The sequence below is a fragment of the Hesperophylax consimilis genome, chromosome 17 (genome assembly GCF_061612785.1).
Source record: "Hesperophylax consimilis isolate HC1 chromosome 17, BYU_Hcon_1.0, whole genome shotgun sequence".
Classification (NCBI taxonomy): Eukaryota; Metazoa; Arthropoda; class Insecta; order Trichoptera; family Limnephilidae; genus Hesperophylax; species Hesperophylax consimilis.
Window position 1 is genome coordinate 21297143 of NC_142852.1, and position 18832 is coordinate 21315974.

The following is an 18832-nucleotide window of genomic DNA, read 5'->3' on the forward strand; positions in this document are numbered from 1 at the left end:
GCTCGTATGTGGAACGAGCTATCGGCATCTGTTTTTCTTCTTCAATATAATCCGGGCCTCTTTAAGACCCGCATTAATAAATTCATTCCTATAGACCCTATCTTAATTTATTATTTATTTATTTATTTATTATTTTATTTACGCCCTAATGGGCTTTTACATGAAAATATACATTTACATTGATTACAATAATTGAACATAAGAAGATAAATGGAGTTAATTGTAAGAAAGCAACACATATAATAAAATTTTGTGCAAATTAGCAAAACACTAATAAGATGGATTCAATATAAAATATACCCAAGCATGAAATAGTAAGTAAAAGAAAGTTCAACATAAAAAGTAAGTAAGTGGGTGTGTTTAAACCCAGTATTAATTGTGAGTTTAACAAATCGATAAACCAATATAAATTAGAGTGTAACTTACTCGTGAGGTAAAGAACATTATAACAGAGATTTAAAAAAAAAAAAAAAAATAACAAAATAAGAGTTGCACCTGTAAAAAGCAAAAACTAATAGAATTTAGCAATATCGACATGAATAAGAAATAATAAGATCTGAGATGGAACATAGTGTTATGTATAAAAAGTAGTTAGTAGGTATATGCATACAATTATAAGTGTATAGTAGAGCAAATAAAAAACAAACAAATATGGATATAATTTACTTGAAAGGTTTCGAATGGGAGAAGATGTAATAAAATTATTAAAGCTATAAAAGTTAATTATTAGCCGATAGAATCGAAATAAGTTGCCTTTTAAAGCTCACAAAATTGTCAAAACCAAACATATCTATAAGTTCACAGTATTTATTCGCAAGGTTGTGAATTCTAGGAATTGGTGAAAAAATAGAATAATTAGTGTTGAGGTTCTTGTTAAATTTAAAAGTATCTTTACTGCGAGTTTGCCTAGCAGGAACATTAATGCAAATAAGTTCCAACAAATTAGGGCTGTCAATTAAAGATTTAATAATTTTGAATAAAAATAGCAAATCAATTAACACTCTTCTATCAGATAATTTAAGAAGTTTAGTTTCAGCAAGCAAGTTATTGTAATTTATAAATTCGATTGGAATTTTCATTTTAAAATTAATGTACCGAAGGAATTTATTTTGTACTTTTTCTAATGATTGAGAATGGACCTTGTAGTACGGTGACCATACGGTGGAATTGTATTCTAATTTGCTTCGTACTAACGAGCAATACAGATGTTTTAATGTTGACATACTTTTAAAATTTGCTCCCATTCTCAAAATAAAACCTAGTGTTCTCATCGCATCGCTTGTTATTTCATCGATGTGTTCGTTAAACTGTAGACTCTCGTGGAATATAACACCAAGATCACGAATCTGTGATACACGAAGAAGATTAGCACCATTCATAAAATAGGAAAAATTAAGTGGATTTTTGCCTTTGTAAAAACTGATAATCTGGCATTTACCTAAATTTAGTTGCAAATCATTGACAGAACACCACGCACATAGTTTATTAAGGTTCAACTGCAAAATTGCGCGATCGTCATCGTCTTTGATTATTCTGTATATCTTCAGATCGTCGGCAAATAACAGGACTTTAACATTAGTAAAAATATTAACAATATCATTGATAAACAAACAAAATAATATTGGGCCCAAGTGAGATCCCTGTGGTACTCCGCTCGAGGCAGCAAATGTATAAGAAGTAAACGAATCTATCTTGACTGCTAAGTACCTTCCTAATAGATAACTCTTAAACCATTCCAACATGCTCCCTCTTATTCCCAACAATTTTAGTTTACGTAATAATATTTTGTGGTTTACTTTATCAAATGCCTTACTGAAGTCAGTATATATGGAATCAGTTTGATGTGATGCATTAAGGGCATTAACAATATCATTCGTGTACAATATCAAATTGGTAAGAGTAGATCTACCTTTAATGAATCCATGTTGAAGGGGAGAGATGGTTCGATTGATTCGGGATATCAACTTATCTAGTACTAGGCTTTCAAAAAGTTTGGGTAAAGTAGACATTATACATATTGGCCTATAATTTGTTACTTCGCTCTTATTACCTTTTTTGAAAATGGGCGTTAAAAGACTAAACTTCCAAAGGTCCGGGAATACACCTGATGAGAGTGACTTTGTAAATAACTTATGAATAGGATATGACAATGTATGCATACAATTTACTAAAAACCTGGGCGGAACATTATCAGGTCCTGCGGATTTTCGGGAATCAAGACTCTTCAGCTTAGATATAATATCGTCTATGGTTACATTACAGTCAGATATATCAAGAGTTTCAACCAAATCAAAGCACGAAATATTGCTGTCTTCACTTGCATTAATGTAAACGCCGCTAAAAAAATCAGCAAAAAGATTAACAGTTTCCTGAAGATTTTGGGATAATTTAGAATCGAATGACACACTACTAGGTATGTAAGTACCATTTTCTTTTTGGGATTTAACATATTTCCAAAAGAAATTTGAGTCGTCCATGATAGAGCCTTCGACATCACTAATGTAATTTTTGTAACATTTTGCGGAGAGCTTATTGCACTCTGCCCTCAATTTTTGAAACGCAGTATAATCGATGGCCAGGCGACTTTGTTTGAATCTCTTATGAGATAATTTTTTGAGGTAAATTAAGTCTATCAGGTCTTTTGAGAACCATTTTGGGTATAGAGTTTCTCTGTAAGTCGTTAAAGGAACAAATTGTTCAATTGCAGAATTAACGATGAAGTAAAATTTTTTAAGGTGTACATTAATATCATCGTCGCTATCAAAGAATGACCAGTCAGTCTGTTTAAGGAAATTTGAAATTTTAACATAGTCAGCTTTTTTGAAATTTCGAGTTTCTACTACCTTTTTTACGATAGGAATTGGTTTAAGATTGGACATGCATATTTCTAGTGGTGGATGGTAAACATCGACAGGTAATAGAATTTCGGTACTTCTCACAATACAGATGTCAGACACATTTGACAGTGCCAAATCCAACGTACGACCTCCTATATTAAGAACATTATTACACTGTGTTAGACCTAAGAACAGTGCCATATCTCTAATAACACGAATATTAACATTAGAACAAGAATTGACAGAATTCATATTACACCAATCATAATGTGGCAGATTGTAATCACCAACTAGAAGTAGTTTAGTATTAGGATATTTAGCACAAATTGATTCAACCTCGTCGCAGTGATTGCTGTAGCTTTGGACATCAGAATTCGGAGGTAAGTATGCACATCCCACTATTATTTTACCTCTAGAAGTGTTCACATTGACAAATAGTTGCTCGATGGATGTGTTTTTTGTGGATATTTTTGAAGAACTGAGATTTTTTGAGATAGCAATGGCTACACCACCTCCTCTCGTTTTGGCACTTGTTTTAGAATTCCTATCCATACGGTAGATGTTGAAATTAGGGAAGCCTAATTCGGCGGAATTGATTCCTGAGTCGAGCCATGTTTCGGTTAAAATGAAGATATCACTGCAGATAGTTGCCGCCGAAGTCAGCAACATGGGAAGTTTAGTGCGGATCCCTCTCACATTTTGGTAGTATCCGCCCCATAACGCTGCCCAACTGGGTGGAGACATAGTTTCTATGTATTTAACGTATAAAGACAAGGGCACTCTTGTGAGAGGTGTCACATAAAAAAGTCATACCTCCGAATTTGAATATAGAGACATACAAAATGATCTATATTATAAGCAATGAATCCACCCATCTTTTATCGATTATCACATTATTTTAGAATTTAAAAAAACTCGTAAGCTTAATAATCGCAGAACTCAACTCAACTTCAAATATTAATATTCTGTATAAACGATTGTTACATCTTACCGGAGATGACCAGATAAATCATCAACATGATAATTCATCACATCTTTAAAAAGTTATGTAAAGTCATGGAAAGTGATGAAACAAAAACATTATTAACTGGGTTAAGTAGGTTAGGTTCGGTTAGGTTTAAATTTTGTATTCATCGTTTCTAATGACTTTACATCACTTTTTAAAGGTGTGTTGAATTGTCACTGTGTTGAGTTATCATGGAACCCTTACCGGAAATGTTTATATTTTAAAGTTCTCTAAATAAAATGAAATGCTCTTAAAAGAAACATCTCATATTTAATATTATACAACAATATGACCGGAAGTCGGCATCTTTCTTTGAAATAAATAAATCATAAACTAAAAAACAGCTACAAGGTGGTTACAAATGCAATTATATTTAATCAATTTGTTCGATTATATTTTATATGAAGTTTTTTTTACAGTGGGCCAAATGAATTCTATATGTGGCCAATTGAACCAATTCAACCAAAGTTGTCCAATTTTAATAACTTCGACGAGGAAAAGAAGTTTTTTAATTAGTTGAATAATAATTTTTCAAAATTTCAATTATGTTTAACGTAATACACTATCTGGCATCAAGAAAATCAGTCTAGTCACGAACCGTAACTATTTAGTGTAATAAAATAAAAAAATAAAATTATGTTTATATCATAGTTTGCTTTAATCTCAATAAAAAAGAAGGAAAAAAGTTTTTTTTTTATGAATGAGATAAAACTTTCCCCCAAACAACGTGTATATTTAACTAACTAACTAATTAACGATCACGCCGTTTCCCCGCAGGGGTAGACAGAGAGGACGGACCGCCAAACAACTCGGTCTTGGCACACACTTCTTGCCTCATTCACATTCATACATCGTCTCATAATACTCTTCTATTATTCTGACTCTTGACATGACCCGACTCGAGTATCTGATTCACTTGATCGTGCCATGTCTTCCTCGGGCTTCCCCGACTTCTGCTACCATTCACATTTGCATCATATATCCTCTTTACACACTCCTATCTTCGCTCATTCGCTCTACATGCCCAAACCATCTAAGCGTCCCTTTCTTAATCTTAACCACACATACGCCTCAGGGATCTCATTTATGAATTAAAATTAAAATAGCAACTTCACATTAGGAACGAACAAATAAGTACATTGACTAAGTGTTACGGACGGACATGCACTTGAGCAAGACTTGGGAGCTGTATTCACAGAAACTTTAAAAAAATAACTGACGTTTAGTTGTAGTACTGGGTCAATTGTTCTGGTATCCCCCGAAAACATAAAAACATAAACAATATAAACTAATTTTTGAAAAGAAAGACAAACATTCCCGGGTTAAGAATAACCTGGCAATATTTGAAAATCTCCTACTACCACCACAGTCAGCTGAAAATGTTGCTTGTGTTGTGATGGGGGACTTAGCCAGCCCAGGAATTGAACACACTATGCCTGGGTGGGACCCAAACGCGATGTCAACTCGGCCACCGACCGGTCTAAAATATGGCAGAAATCGCTCCAGTGGATAAATAATAAAATGTAGTTAATAGGCACTTTATAAAAAAAAATCGTCTAAAGAAACAGAAAATTTTTTAAAACAGTAATAAATAAAATACATTCTGGAATCGTTAATAAGTCGTTATGAAATATTTAGCCGTGTTAAGTAATCAATAGTATCGCGGTGGCAAAACGTGGAATTCCATAGCCGTTTTTAATTTATTAAAAATATTTATGATATCAAAGACAAAACAATTAAATGTATTCTAATCAGGGTGTCGTTATATCCCGGCCGGCGGCTAGAGACGGACGCTTCGAGTCCTTTGACTCGGGCGCATTTACCGACAACAATCGGAAGTCGGGCGACGCGAAGCGAAGATGCCCGAAGCGAAGCGAAGTTCGTGCCCACACTATCGTATTAGGTCAACTTCGATCAATTGTTTATAAGAAATGTATGCGTATTTAGATTGAAACGAAAATTTCGCAAAAACAAAATCCATAAAAAAATCATAACTTAGCAGGGGTACACGGGTTCATAGGGTGAGGTTTGTCTAGGTCCTGGCGGCGGATGCGTTTGCCCATCTACTGCGTGGCGGGCCGGATCGAAAGAAACTGGTTGAGGGATACCTTTCGACCATAAAAATCCGAAATGGCGGCAAAAGGAATAATGTTATGTAGGAAATTTTGAACCTGTATCTTTTACCATCTCCCCTGATTACGCTTCGTGACTTAGTAGGGGAGGCCGGGTTCTTGATTATAATGGGTAATTAATGGATGATTGGACGCGGATGGAGCTAACTAAAAACTGTCCAAAGAAGCGAAGCTAGCAGTCCACAATGTAGTGCTGGTACATACCCTAATATATGGAAATGAGGCATGGAATTGGCAGAAGAAGGCTGAAAGTAGACAGAATACTGTAGAAATGAAATCCCTGAGGCATATGTGCAGTAAAATCATGTATGACGAAATGTGCGTATGCTGTGTCTATTCTACAGATATTTTATTAGAGCCTGTTAAAAGGAGCTAGCAGCATTGATCCCCGTTGCACTGTGCACGTGCTTGATACTCGACGGTCCGAGCGGAATACACGTTCACAGTTAAGTTGATGTTATCTATACATATATGAACGGGTCGTTTCTCCGACTCGTTTTACCGTAAGTCGGCTCGCATGTGGAACGAGCTATCAGCATCTGTTTTTCCTCCTCCATATAATTCGCGCCTATTTAAGACCAGCATTAATAAATTCATTCCTACAGCCCCTACCTTAACCCGCCTCATAACGCTGCCCAACCGGTTGGCGACATAGTTTCTCTGTATTTAACGTGTAAAGATAGGGGCGCTCTATCGAGAGGTGTCACATAAAAAAATCATACCGCCGAATTTGAATATGGAATAATTTCCTTTTGCCGCCATTTTAGATTTTTATGGCCAAAAAGTATCCCTCAACCAGTCTCTTTCGATCCGGCCCGCCACGTAGTAGCTGAGCAAACGCAACAGTGTACCCCTGCTAAGTTATGATTTTTTTATGGATTTGATTTTTGCGAATGTTTCGAATAGCTCTAAAGATGATTCTTTTAAAATCATCCCATATTTAATATTATAAAACAATATGACCGGAAATCAGCTGAACTAAAAAAACAGCTACAAGGTGGTTACAAATACTATTATATTAAATCAATTTTGTCATTTAATTCCCAAACAATGTGTATATATATATTCCTTTAAATTAAAATAGCAACTTCACATTAGAAAAGAGAGGACAACGAACAAATAAGTACATTGACTAAGTGTTACGGACGGACATGCACTTGAGTTTATAAAACTTGGGAGCTGTACTCACAGAAACTGGAGTTTAGTTGTAATACGGGGTCAATTGTACCGGTATAATCATCCCCCAAAAACATTAACACAGAAACCATATAAACTACTAAATGCGGTTTAAAGCTAACGAATCCACCTAGATTTAATCAATAATCCCATATTTCTAGATTCCATAAGTACCCACTCTATTGTGTACCTAGAGGTAAAACTAAGATATTGCACAATATTGGCAAAATATGGCAGAAATCGCTCCAGTGGATAAGTAATAAAACGAAGTTTATAGGCACTTTATAAAAAAAAATGTCTAAAGAAACAGATAAATTTTTAAAACAATTATGAATAAAGTACATTCTGGAATCGTTAATAAGTCATTTTGAAATATTTCGCCGTGTTTAGTAATCAATAGTATCGGGAAACGCGGTGGCAAGACGTAGAATTCCATAGCCGTTGATTATCAAAGACAAAACAATTAAATATATGAAATTCTCTGTATGAAATTAGTTTTCATACAGAGAATATCCAAATAACCCTTTTTTGTGTATAAAAACATATCGGCTTTTTGGTTAAGATGTGGTGTGATATGATTTGTATTTTTTTATGAAACACTAATATGAGGCATGAAGGAATTACAAAATTTAAATAAAATATATTGAAGTGCTTTTAGTTGGTATTACTATAAACTGCACGTGTTAGTTCATCTTCTGCCATGTTTGTGCTAAAAATACTTTATTCAACTTCTCGAAGCAAGCTGTAGCTTTTTGTAGGAAATATGATATCTGATTATAATATTGTCAATATTTCTTTTTTCATTTTTTACAAATAAAAACTTGTGTGAATACCGCACCAGAGTCATACAGTCCTAACCGCTCCCGTCTGGAGCCAGTGAGACTATGGCATCCTCAAAGGAGACCTCAAAGGAGATGACGAGGAGGAAGGTGGGAGAGTACCTAGCTATTCAGATATAACCAAACACTAATTGTAAAATAGTGCAAATTAATTATAGTAAAATTTATTTGAACCCGCGACCTTCGGATTGCTAGTCGAGAGCCACCTCAAGTAGTTTGATATGTTTGGTGACTTAGCAGGAGTGCCCGGGTTTATGGGGTGAGGTTTGTTCGGTTCTTGGCGGCGGATGCGCTTGCCTACCAAATGCGTGGTGGGCCGGATCGATTAATCCTCTTTCAACGCATCGCCTTGCAACGCAGTAGGAGACTTGGATTCTTATGTTTATCACTCGAACACACTGACCCCCAGATTACTACCCACCCATCATACCTATTTCCTTCCCAGAACTCACTCTCATTCCTTTCTTTCAAAATACCCCCAACACAGCATTCACAAAGATGACATAGGCCTTGAGGGTTACGATTTTCCTTAGGGCCTCCTGTGTGGAGACGATGTAAAAAAATACAAAAAATAAACAACTTTCTCGCTAAATCGTTGGCGGTGACTAATGGTAGGGGTATTGGTTATCTAATAAATGGTTCCCGGGGCGGCGGTACACATAATTGTAATAGTTCTCGAGGGCTCTGATGTACAGACATTATGGCTCCTGTTGATTGACGAACATATACTAAAACATCGTTGGTTGGAATCGGTGCTTGAAATGACTTTAGCCATGTTTAGTAAAAAACAAATTGGAATTAATTTTTCAGCAATTTCAATTTAAAATTTGAAAGATTAAATTCTCACCAATCTAATCGCCGCAATTTTAATAGGCACATATTATGGATATTACGCTTTGTTTCAACTTAATCATTACAAGAAACTTACGTCGGGAGAGATGGTAAAAGATACATTATAATAAAATTTGATTCAATCAATGTTCAAAACTTCTCTTATAAAATGACTTACACAAATCTCACCCCATGAACCCGGGCACCCCTGCTAAGTCACGAAACGTAGTAAATGATGCATTAAAGTTACATTTTTGTTTAATCAAGTTCAAAAGGTTTTTTAAGCATGGATTTGACGTTTGCGAAAGTTCCATTTCAATATAAATACGCGTGAGGCAGTCTATCCTCTTTAAGTACAGAGTCATTTTCATAGAATATGGATGTTCTAACAGAATCTAAAAAGTACCACGACGCGCGCGGAATCGGCGGTTTTCAATTTACAACGCATGCAAGCCGTCAAGTTTGACAGAAATATATAGATCAACAAAATAAATCGTGTAAAATGTATATGCGACCGAAAAATGGGCGTGGCTTACAGCAAAATCTCGATGACACAAGTTGATCTGTACGGATTTACATATGTATGCCAGCTTGGGTAGTGGATCAACATATCCGGGGTGGATCAACAAATGCAAACGGATCAACATATACCTGGCGTACCGTCGCGCGAGATCAACATAGTACGAGAGGGGATAAATATATATATATATATATATATATATATATATATATATGTATATATTTTTACAAATTGAGTAAGTGTAAGAAAATTAGGGGTACAATATATCAGTATCCAATTTTAGGGTCTTAATTAACTTTTTGAATTGTTCATAATTCACAGTTTCGGTTACACTAATTTTATTTTTGGATAATAATATATTGTACCATCTTAGACCTAAATACGAATAGTGGTACTGAGCCGTGGTCGTTCTTTGCATAGGAATGGCTATTAAGCCATTAGTTTTGAATCTATTGCTTATGCTATCTGAGGGATGAATTTTATAAATAAAATATTCTTTATAAATTTGATATAAGGCGATTCTCTTATACAATTCTGTGATAGATGGTACATTAAATTCCCGAAATATCTCTAAAGTAGGGGAGTCATATGGTTTCCTATGGATGATTTTTATAATTATTCTTTGAATTGTAATTATGGGCTGTAAAGAAGCCTTAAAAGCCCCTCCCCACCCAATAATCCCGTACTGCAATATGGACTGAATTAATGCATAGTAGACAATTTTGATAGTTTTCTTATTTAAAATATTTCGTATGTTACAGAAAATATAGATAAGTTTTCTTATTCTTTCAACAGTGAGATTAATATGGTCTTTCTATTTAACATTTTTATCTATTAAGATACCAAGATATTTTATATTAGATTTATGATTTAGTTTCGCGCAGTCCGTATAACATGTACCGTCATTTACACAATTTTTAGAATAAATTGTTATGATTATTAGGTTATTTGGCACATCTTCTTGTAGAGTGAAAGGAATACAATATGTTTTTTCTGTGTTGAGTGATAATAAATTGCCATCCAACCAATTTTTTATAACCTTCATATCTTGATTGGCTGCATTGGTAATTTCGCTCCATGTCTTTTTTTCGATAATTATTGCAGTGTCGTCAGCAAAGGATATAAGTTTACCATTAAGTGATAATTTAAACATATGGTTAACGTAAATTATAAATAAAATTGGTCCAATAACAGTCCCTTGGGGAATTCCAAATTCTAAAGTTTCATCCACGCTTAGTGAGTTATTTAATTTTACTTTTTGGTTTCTTTGAGTTAGATAGCTTTGCAGCCAATACCTTACCTTACCAATAATACCGATATCATTTGATTTATTTATTAGTTTTGTATGGGAGATACTATCAAAAGCCTTACGTAAATCAATGAAAATGCCAAGGCATTTATTTTTTTATCTAATGCACGGTATATAGTTGAAGTTAGTTCTGCAATGGCATCATGAGTGCCTAGTTTCTCTCTAAATCCAAATTGGCTAGGACTAATTATTTTATTATTTTCAATATAGTACAAAAGTTGCTTTTTTACGATCTTTTCGAAAATTTTTGCAATGTTTGAGACAAGAGATATTGGTCGATAATTTGATATTTCTTCAGGGTTGCCAGATTTAAAAACGGGTGTTACAATAGATTTTTTTATAAACGGAGGGGAATATTCCACTATCTAATATTTACAATGTGTGTAATTGGAATGCTTAATAATTCATTATAATTTTTCAATATTTCTACTGTAACTCCATCAAACCCTGGTGCAGATGCACCTTTTAATTCACTAATAATATTTTTTATGTAATCTGTTGTTACCGGTTTGAAAACTGACAGATTATTTTATTTAAGACAGTCCTTTTTGAAATTATCTATTTTATAATTTTCATCGATCCGTGTAGCTAAATTTTGACCGACGTTAGCGAAATATTTATTGAAGGCATTAGCACATTTTATCGGTTCCATTAAGGCATAAATATAATTTTTTCCGATATTAATTTTTTTAACTTGAGTTTTTTTGTTTTTTCTACTATTTATTTCATTTATTGTTTTCCATATATGTTTTACATTTTGTTTAGCTACATCAATTTAATTTTTGTAAAAGTTTTCTTTAGTTGTTTTTAGTAAACAGGTTAATTTGTTCCTAAATTTTTTATAATATGTGTGTATTTATTTATCTAAGGGAAATTTCTTTGTCAAGCGATATAGCTTTTCTTTTTTTCTAATAGACACGATTAAGCCATGTGAAATCCGTGGTTTTATTTTTTTGAATTTTGATTTAATTTTTATAGTTTTAACATCTGTTGATGCTGTAATATAATTGCATAGAATATTATCAAAAATATTTGCGCGTGTTTCAGCACAGGTTGATTCTAATACGGAACGCCATGTTTCTGTTTTTATTTTTAGGCTTAATTTATGATGGTTTAGTGACTTTTTTGTAAAAGTATTGCATTTTGAATCAATATGATTATTAATATTAAGTTTTTGTATATAGATGCAAGTGTGATGATCAGTAATATTATTTTGTAATATTATCATGTGTAATTTGTCGGTATCTTTAGTGTTACTCCATATGTGATCGATACAAGATGGACGTTGACCCGTAATTTCTCTAGTATATTTTTTATACACAATATAAAATTCATTTCCGACATAAAATTGATAAATTCATTTTTTATTTTGTTACTATTTTCGTTTGAAACATCTATGTTGAAATCGCCGATTATTGTTATGTTCTGTTTATTTTTTTGATAAGATAATGCTTCTTAATTCATCCATAAATGTATACTCGTTTGATCCGTGTGTTCGGTAAATTGCAATAATATTAAAACATGTTTTATTTACATTTAGATTATTATCTAAGCAATTAACTCGCTGCATAGGTACTTCTTCCACTGCGATGTTTGAATAGCAAGATTTAACAAATACAACAATACCACTATTTCTATTAATAGCACAAGATGTTACGAAGTAGCTATATTCTGGTATGCAAAATTTATTGTATTCGTTGGAAAATGCTTCAGTTAACACTTTGATGTCCGGTTTATGATTTAATAAATTAATTGAGAGTAAAAATTCATTGAAATTTTTTTTTCATCGATCTGATATTTAAATGGAGTACTGAGAATGAATTTGATATTTTATCCACGATTTTATTACAATCATTTAAAGTGTGACAAATATATTTCGAAATATTAAGGGTTTTATCTAATTCCTCAGTGAAGAAATTATTCATTTTTAAAGAAATAAGTATACGAAATACAACTCACTCATATTCAATTCGCATTTGGGCATTTTGTATCATTTTTTGCGGAATTCACATAAGTGACTGTTGGCTGCGTGATCATTTTGATAGCCCTTTCTGTTAATGCAGTTGTGGCATTTGGCAGGTTCTTGTTTTTTGGTGCAGTTTTGTATTTTGTGCTCTTCTGCACAGTAGAGGCATCTGGGATTCTTCATGTTGTCGAGGCATTTCAGTGAGGTGTGTCCGTATCCAAGGCAATGATAGCATTGCATCAGTGGATCACAGTCTTCTACGTGTGCTCTTGTATATCCAATATTAATTCTTTCTTTAGATATTATTATTTTTCTCAGTTTTGCAGTTGTTTGAATGATGAAATTTGCTAATTTTTCCGATTTTTTATTCTTCAGCTTTTTTGTAACAACGATTGGTTCATTGTCTGTTTCCGAGGTCATGGCATTTTTTAAGTCTTCATTTTGATTTATCAAATCTGTTAGGAGTTCTTCTTCCTTGTAGCCAGTATCAACACCCTTAATGATAATGCATGTTTTTTTTCTTCTTTATTTCATTAGCGTGTATTCCAATATCCGGGTTTTTGTTGATTTCGTTTATTATTTTTTCGGTGTCATTTTGTTTCTCACATGTTAGTATTATTTTGTTTTGATATGTCTTTTTTAGTCCAGAAATTCCTATTCCTAGTTTGGATAGTTTTATTTTGTCTTTTAATATTTTTTCGATTTCATCTGCAGGTTTGTCTTCTTTTGATGTAATTAGTAAAGCAAAATTTGCTTTCGGTATTGGGTGAAATTTTCCTTACCACCATTGCATAGCTTTTAACTTCATTTTTATTTTCTTCATTTGTTCCTTTTTTTTATCAATTTTTCTAATTTTCTGATATAATCATCTTGATCTTGAATCACTTTATTTTGTAGACAAATTATTGCGTTTTGTAGTGACTTTATCTCAAGCTTCCATGAATCTTCGATGTTGATTAATATAGCTTCAATTTCAGTTTTAGCTTCTTTGGCAGCTTTTGTACTGCCAATTTTGTTGAGTTCTGACAGTATTTTTTCAATATGTATTTTGAGTTCCATGTTGGAACATGGTCCCGAAGGTGTTAATTTTATATTTGTAGACAGTTTTACAGAGTCCGTCTCGTTAGGCGACCGCTCGCCGCAAGACATGCGACAATAATATATATATTTGAATTTTTTTTTTACATAGCTTACCACACCCCAAATATAAAATGATTGTCTGAAATTGAAGGCTACCTCTGTAATAGGACTACAAATCGGCATAAGTAGGTACAAGTGCGAAATACTAGGGAACAGGTATTTGGAATAAGTATTTATTATTGTACTAGTTGTTCCAAGTATCAAGACGAGCTAGTACGACTCACCTCTGAGGTCTACTAGAACTAGAGGTGAAGCGTATATACTAGAGCAGATGTTTGGAATAGATATTTCAAAGATACTTTCGTAATAATAAATTGGATGATTTGTATAGTGCTGTTTTTGTGAAAAATCACCTCAAGGGTGCTGTACAAATATATAATACATTTCTACAATGATCTATGTTATAACTAACTATATATGGATATAATATACAGTACAATACTTACCTGGAAGGTCACTTGAGATTAACACTTAATTAACATTAACTAATTGTTTATTAGCAAAATTTAGATACAGGATTTAGGACATAATTGGATATAACTGGACTTTCTCTCAGGAATGGAATATTTAATTTAAAGGTATGACAGCTTAAAAAGGTAAGTTTTTAGTTTAGACTTGAATTCTGTTGGACTTGTTATGGATCTTAGTTCCAGAGGGAGATGCTTAGGTTCCATCAGTCTGCCTACAGCTGATGATGTTGTTTATCTAAGAGTTGAGAGTTTCGTACTTAGTATTTGTTCTTAAGTATTGCGCGTCTTGCGGGTATTATGCGTCTTGCAAATATTGCGCGTCTTGCAAATCTTGCACGTCTTTCCATATACGCAATATTTGCCAGACGCAAGACGCTTACTTTTATTCATTTATTGGACAATTTGTATAGCGCCGCTTTTGTGAGATATCACCTCAGGGGTGCTTTACAGTTAATAAATATTTCAAAAATAAAGTGAAGTTAAGTTAAGTAAAATGAAGTACAGGAACAGGTGACACGAAGATAGAAGATGGAGACTCTGCAGCAAGAATCGTAGGTGGTGAAGAAACTGGACCAGCTGCTTCAGCGAGAGAGTCTACCTTGTCCACCAACAGTGACAGCACGAGGTTCTTCATCCGTCCAGGTATGTGTCTGCTGATGATAGAGCGCTGACACAGTATCATCACATAGATAACAGACCTTGGCAGCACCGCTGTGACGTTCGGCAAGTCCATCATTCATCGCCATGTAATCTTGTTCCTGGTGATTGTGTTAGTGGAGAAAAGTGTTCCTCTAACCCAGACATGGATTATTGTGGAGAAACTATTAAAATTTTCTTACAATAATTATTGGGTGATCAATTTTACCGCAGAAAATTTGTGGGGAATCGTTACTCAAGTATTTATTACTTTCCGTCCCCAGACACTCAGGTGTCCTAATCCTCAGGTCGGTATAAAATACTTTTGAGTATTTTGTAACCTGTATTTTTTTGTACCTGTACTCACTAGAGATGAGGCATATTTATCGTACCCAGTAAAAGTACCGGGTATTTTCTTGCAGTACTTTCTTAAATCTCCAAAATGCTTACAAGTATTTTTACTGGGTCTAAGTATTTCATACTTACAGGCATTTTTAATAGGTATTTGAGTACTTCCTTTGATAAGTACTTTTGGTAGGTATTTTTAATAAGTATTTTAATTGGTATTTTTATTAGGTATTTTGAATAGGTATATTTAACAGGAAAAATACCTATTCCCTGTCAATTTCTCGACAGGGAATTCGAAAAATTTTTGTGGGGAATTAATTTTCACAGAAATTCTCTTACAACTCCCCCCCCACGGATTCGAATAATTATTGGGGGAATCAATTTTACGTAGTAAATTTGTGGGGAATCGCTGTGGGCAGAAATTATCTGAGTACAGTTTACAAATAACTGGGGTTTTGCCTCAAAGAAATTGATAGCTGACCTGCAGGTGGTTCAAAATCGAGCTCTCAGAAATGTGTTTGAACTTCCATGGGAAACTCATGTTAGGGACATCTATTCAGTTTCTGGTATCCTTCCAATTACAATCCTTCCTAAATATGAAATCACAAGCACCATCCTACAAATTACCCAAAAATCAACTCACACCAACATCAAGCCACTTTACAATCAAGACATCCACAACCACAATACTCGAAATAACAATAAAATCCGCATTCCTCAAACACACACTACAAAATATGGGTTAAAATCACTAACTATATTGCCTATACACTATATAATTCGCTTCCAGATATGTACAAACACATCCACCATAATAAAAAATTGCGAAGCAATGCTTTAAAAGAATATTTTTTAACTACATTTAAAAATGAAAATATGTAACTGTGTTGTCATTTTTTATTGTATCTTATCCATGTTTTCTTTTTTTTTCTTTCTGTACTTGTTTTCTATTGTTGTTTGTTCTACTTAACGTGTCATTATTTTAATTTTAATTTTTTATGCTGTATTGAATGTGAAACTTATATTTGATATCAAAATACCGTTGTAAAATTGTACCTACTACCTCCTACATATGAATTGTGAGTTCCTCCTGTCCTAAAATGAGTTCTGTAACTCATCGGGATTGCTCTAGCAAGAAATAAACACAATAAAAAAAAATTAAAAAAAAACTTATTATTAATCAGTCGGTATAAAATACTTTTGACTATTTTATTGTACCTGTACTCACTGTACCAAGCATAGAAAAGTACTTACAGGACCCACCTCCAGTACTCCCTGTACCCAGTAAAGGTGAGGCGTATTACTTGTGACAAATCTCCGAAGTACCTGGTCCAAAATTCTCACTTTTATTTCATTTTTAATGTCAATGCCATACAAATTTTTCTTCAAAAAATGATAACTCCTTCATTTGTACACGCAATTGCTTCATATGAATTTTTATAGCATAGTAATGATCAGCAGAATCCATTTCTAGCCAAAAAAATACCCTTGAAAATTCAAGTCTCTATGTCTATGAAAGGCGATTTTCAGCCCACTGTGCGCCAGGGAGTAACTTGATAGAAGTATAAAATATCTCTCATAGCGATGATAGGAACTGACTGATATACGGGCCATACCAAGAAGAATATAATCATTGGAAAATATTAACATTCTGCTAATATTCATTATAAAAGTGCGACAAAATAAGTGATGTCAGTTTATTACAACATATTTTGAGGGGTGTGGGAGGGATGGGGATATAGGTATAGGATAAAGAGACGTAGGACGGGAGTAGATGGGAAGGAAGATTGTGTGGTCCCTTTTGGTGATGGGCAGGACACATTGTAAATTTAACACTATTGAAAAATTGCGACTCTTATCGTTAAAACGAATACTAAATTATTATTTTTTTTTATTAAAATGAACCGTAACTGATTTGAATCCCCTGAAATAGTATCGCTGATAAATCATCTTGTTCCTAGTGGACCAACTAGAATCATATTATACTCATATTATTGTAACAATACTGCCACTAATGCTGAACAATTTTTTTTAATATATCGCCTGCGTAGATAAAAAAATGATGATTTTGATATCAATGATGAATGAAGTCTGTTATCATATAAAAGATGCATAAAAAATATGTTTTTCGTATGCTAGAATCAAAAGATAATCAATTAAGCATATTATATTCACTTTATGTATTTTATGATATTGTTGACTAAATCACAGTTACATTTTTTTTTATTTTGAAAACAAAAGTTTATAGATATATATGTGTAATTTACCTGAGAAATTAATGATTGATTACATTACTACACTAACACATTATAGCTTTAATAATTATACAGAACAGCTAATACATTTTATTTAAAATTACAACCAAAAAATACCCCATTATGCATGTACTTTGGTTTATTTGGAAAAAGAATAAACATTTAACACATTTTTAATTGACTTTAAAGTTTTAATTCACTTTAAAGTCTAAAGTACATCAAATTGAATACATGTTTGTAACTCGCTAACACTACACTGGCTTTATATTTTTATCACAAATAACTTTAACAAGCAATATTTTAGACACGAAATAATATAATTTAACTAATTTCGACGACCGTGTCACGTGGCCTCGAGCGTAATGTCAAATTCTAAGCCAATGAAATCTGTTGTTTTTTTCTAAAAGAAAACGGAGTTGGGCGTGTCGGTTTCAGATTAGTTTCAAAGCCAGACCCATAAATAAACCACTCACTAAATCGAAATCTTCGGGCTTTTTGTAAGTAGCAAATTGGTCCTCTATTTAACATAAATATGTGAAAAAAAATTTTGAGTGAAAAAAATAAAAAAGGGCCACTATAGACAATATAATTCTCATTCGTAGCCTACCCCATTCATTAGCCTGAAACATTATTAAAAAAATTTCAAATTTCAAAATATTCCATCACAACAAGAAAGATCCATAGAACAAAGTGCTGTCCTGCAAAAATGAGCTTATAGTGTCCTTTAATTTGAATAATTTGAAATCCTTTAAATAAAGGATTAGATTTGAAATCAAATTATAAAGAAGGATTATTATGGAGAATTCGAATAATTGATCAAATTTAATGTCAACGTTCATTTTAAGGTTCTGTGAAAGTCCTATTCAAATTCTGATTATATCTTTATAGGCTAGTAGCTTGATAGAACTGAAAAAGTAAAAGAAATTGAAAATATCTTTCACAGAACAAGAAATTTTACTTTCAAATTTGAAGAATTATTAAAATTCTTCGGAACAACCCGTTCTTAGATTATGAAGATGGGCTTTTTACAACAATATCGAATTTTGAAATTTCTTTGCTTTTAACACGAAAATGGAACACTCACTTTTTTATTATTTTATTTAATAAGAGTTATATATATACATATATATTGGTATTTTAAATTTAAGATCATTATTGGTGATGTATTTTTTATCACAAAAAATTTTTTTTTGGTCCTGATAAAAAGGGAGCCACGATTCTTCTATGTTTTGCGAAAATATAATTTTATTAATGCATTGTTTTGTTAGAAAATGATTAGTATATACTCTACTACTACTAGGAGAGACATATTTATCGTACCCAGTAAAATTAAAGTAGAAATTATCATGTTCAAAAGGCCAGGTTCA

General features: G+C 33.0%; 1 protein-coding gene across 1 annotated transcript in view; it reads left to right on the plus strand.

Moving 5' to 3' along the window:
- The window catches only part of LOC149416212 (uncharacterized), a 23232-nt gene extending 8069 nt beyond the window's left edge, over window positions 1-15163 (plus strand). Inside the window, exon 5 of the mRNA XM_089641915.1 lies at window positions 15147-15163. Within this exon, the coding sequence (XP_089498041.1) occupies window positions 15147-15163 (17 nt within the window). The remainder of the gene's footprint in view (window positions 1-15146) is intronic.
- Window positions 15164-18832: the final 3669 nt, after the last annotated feature.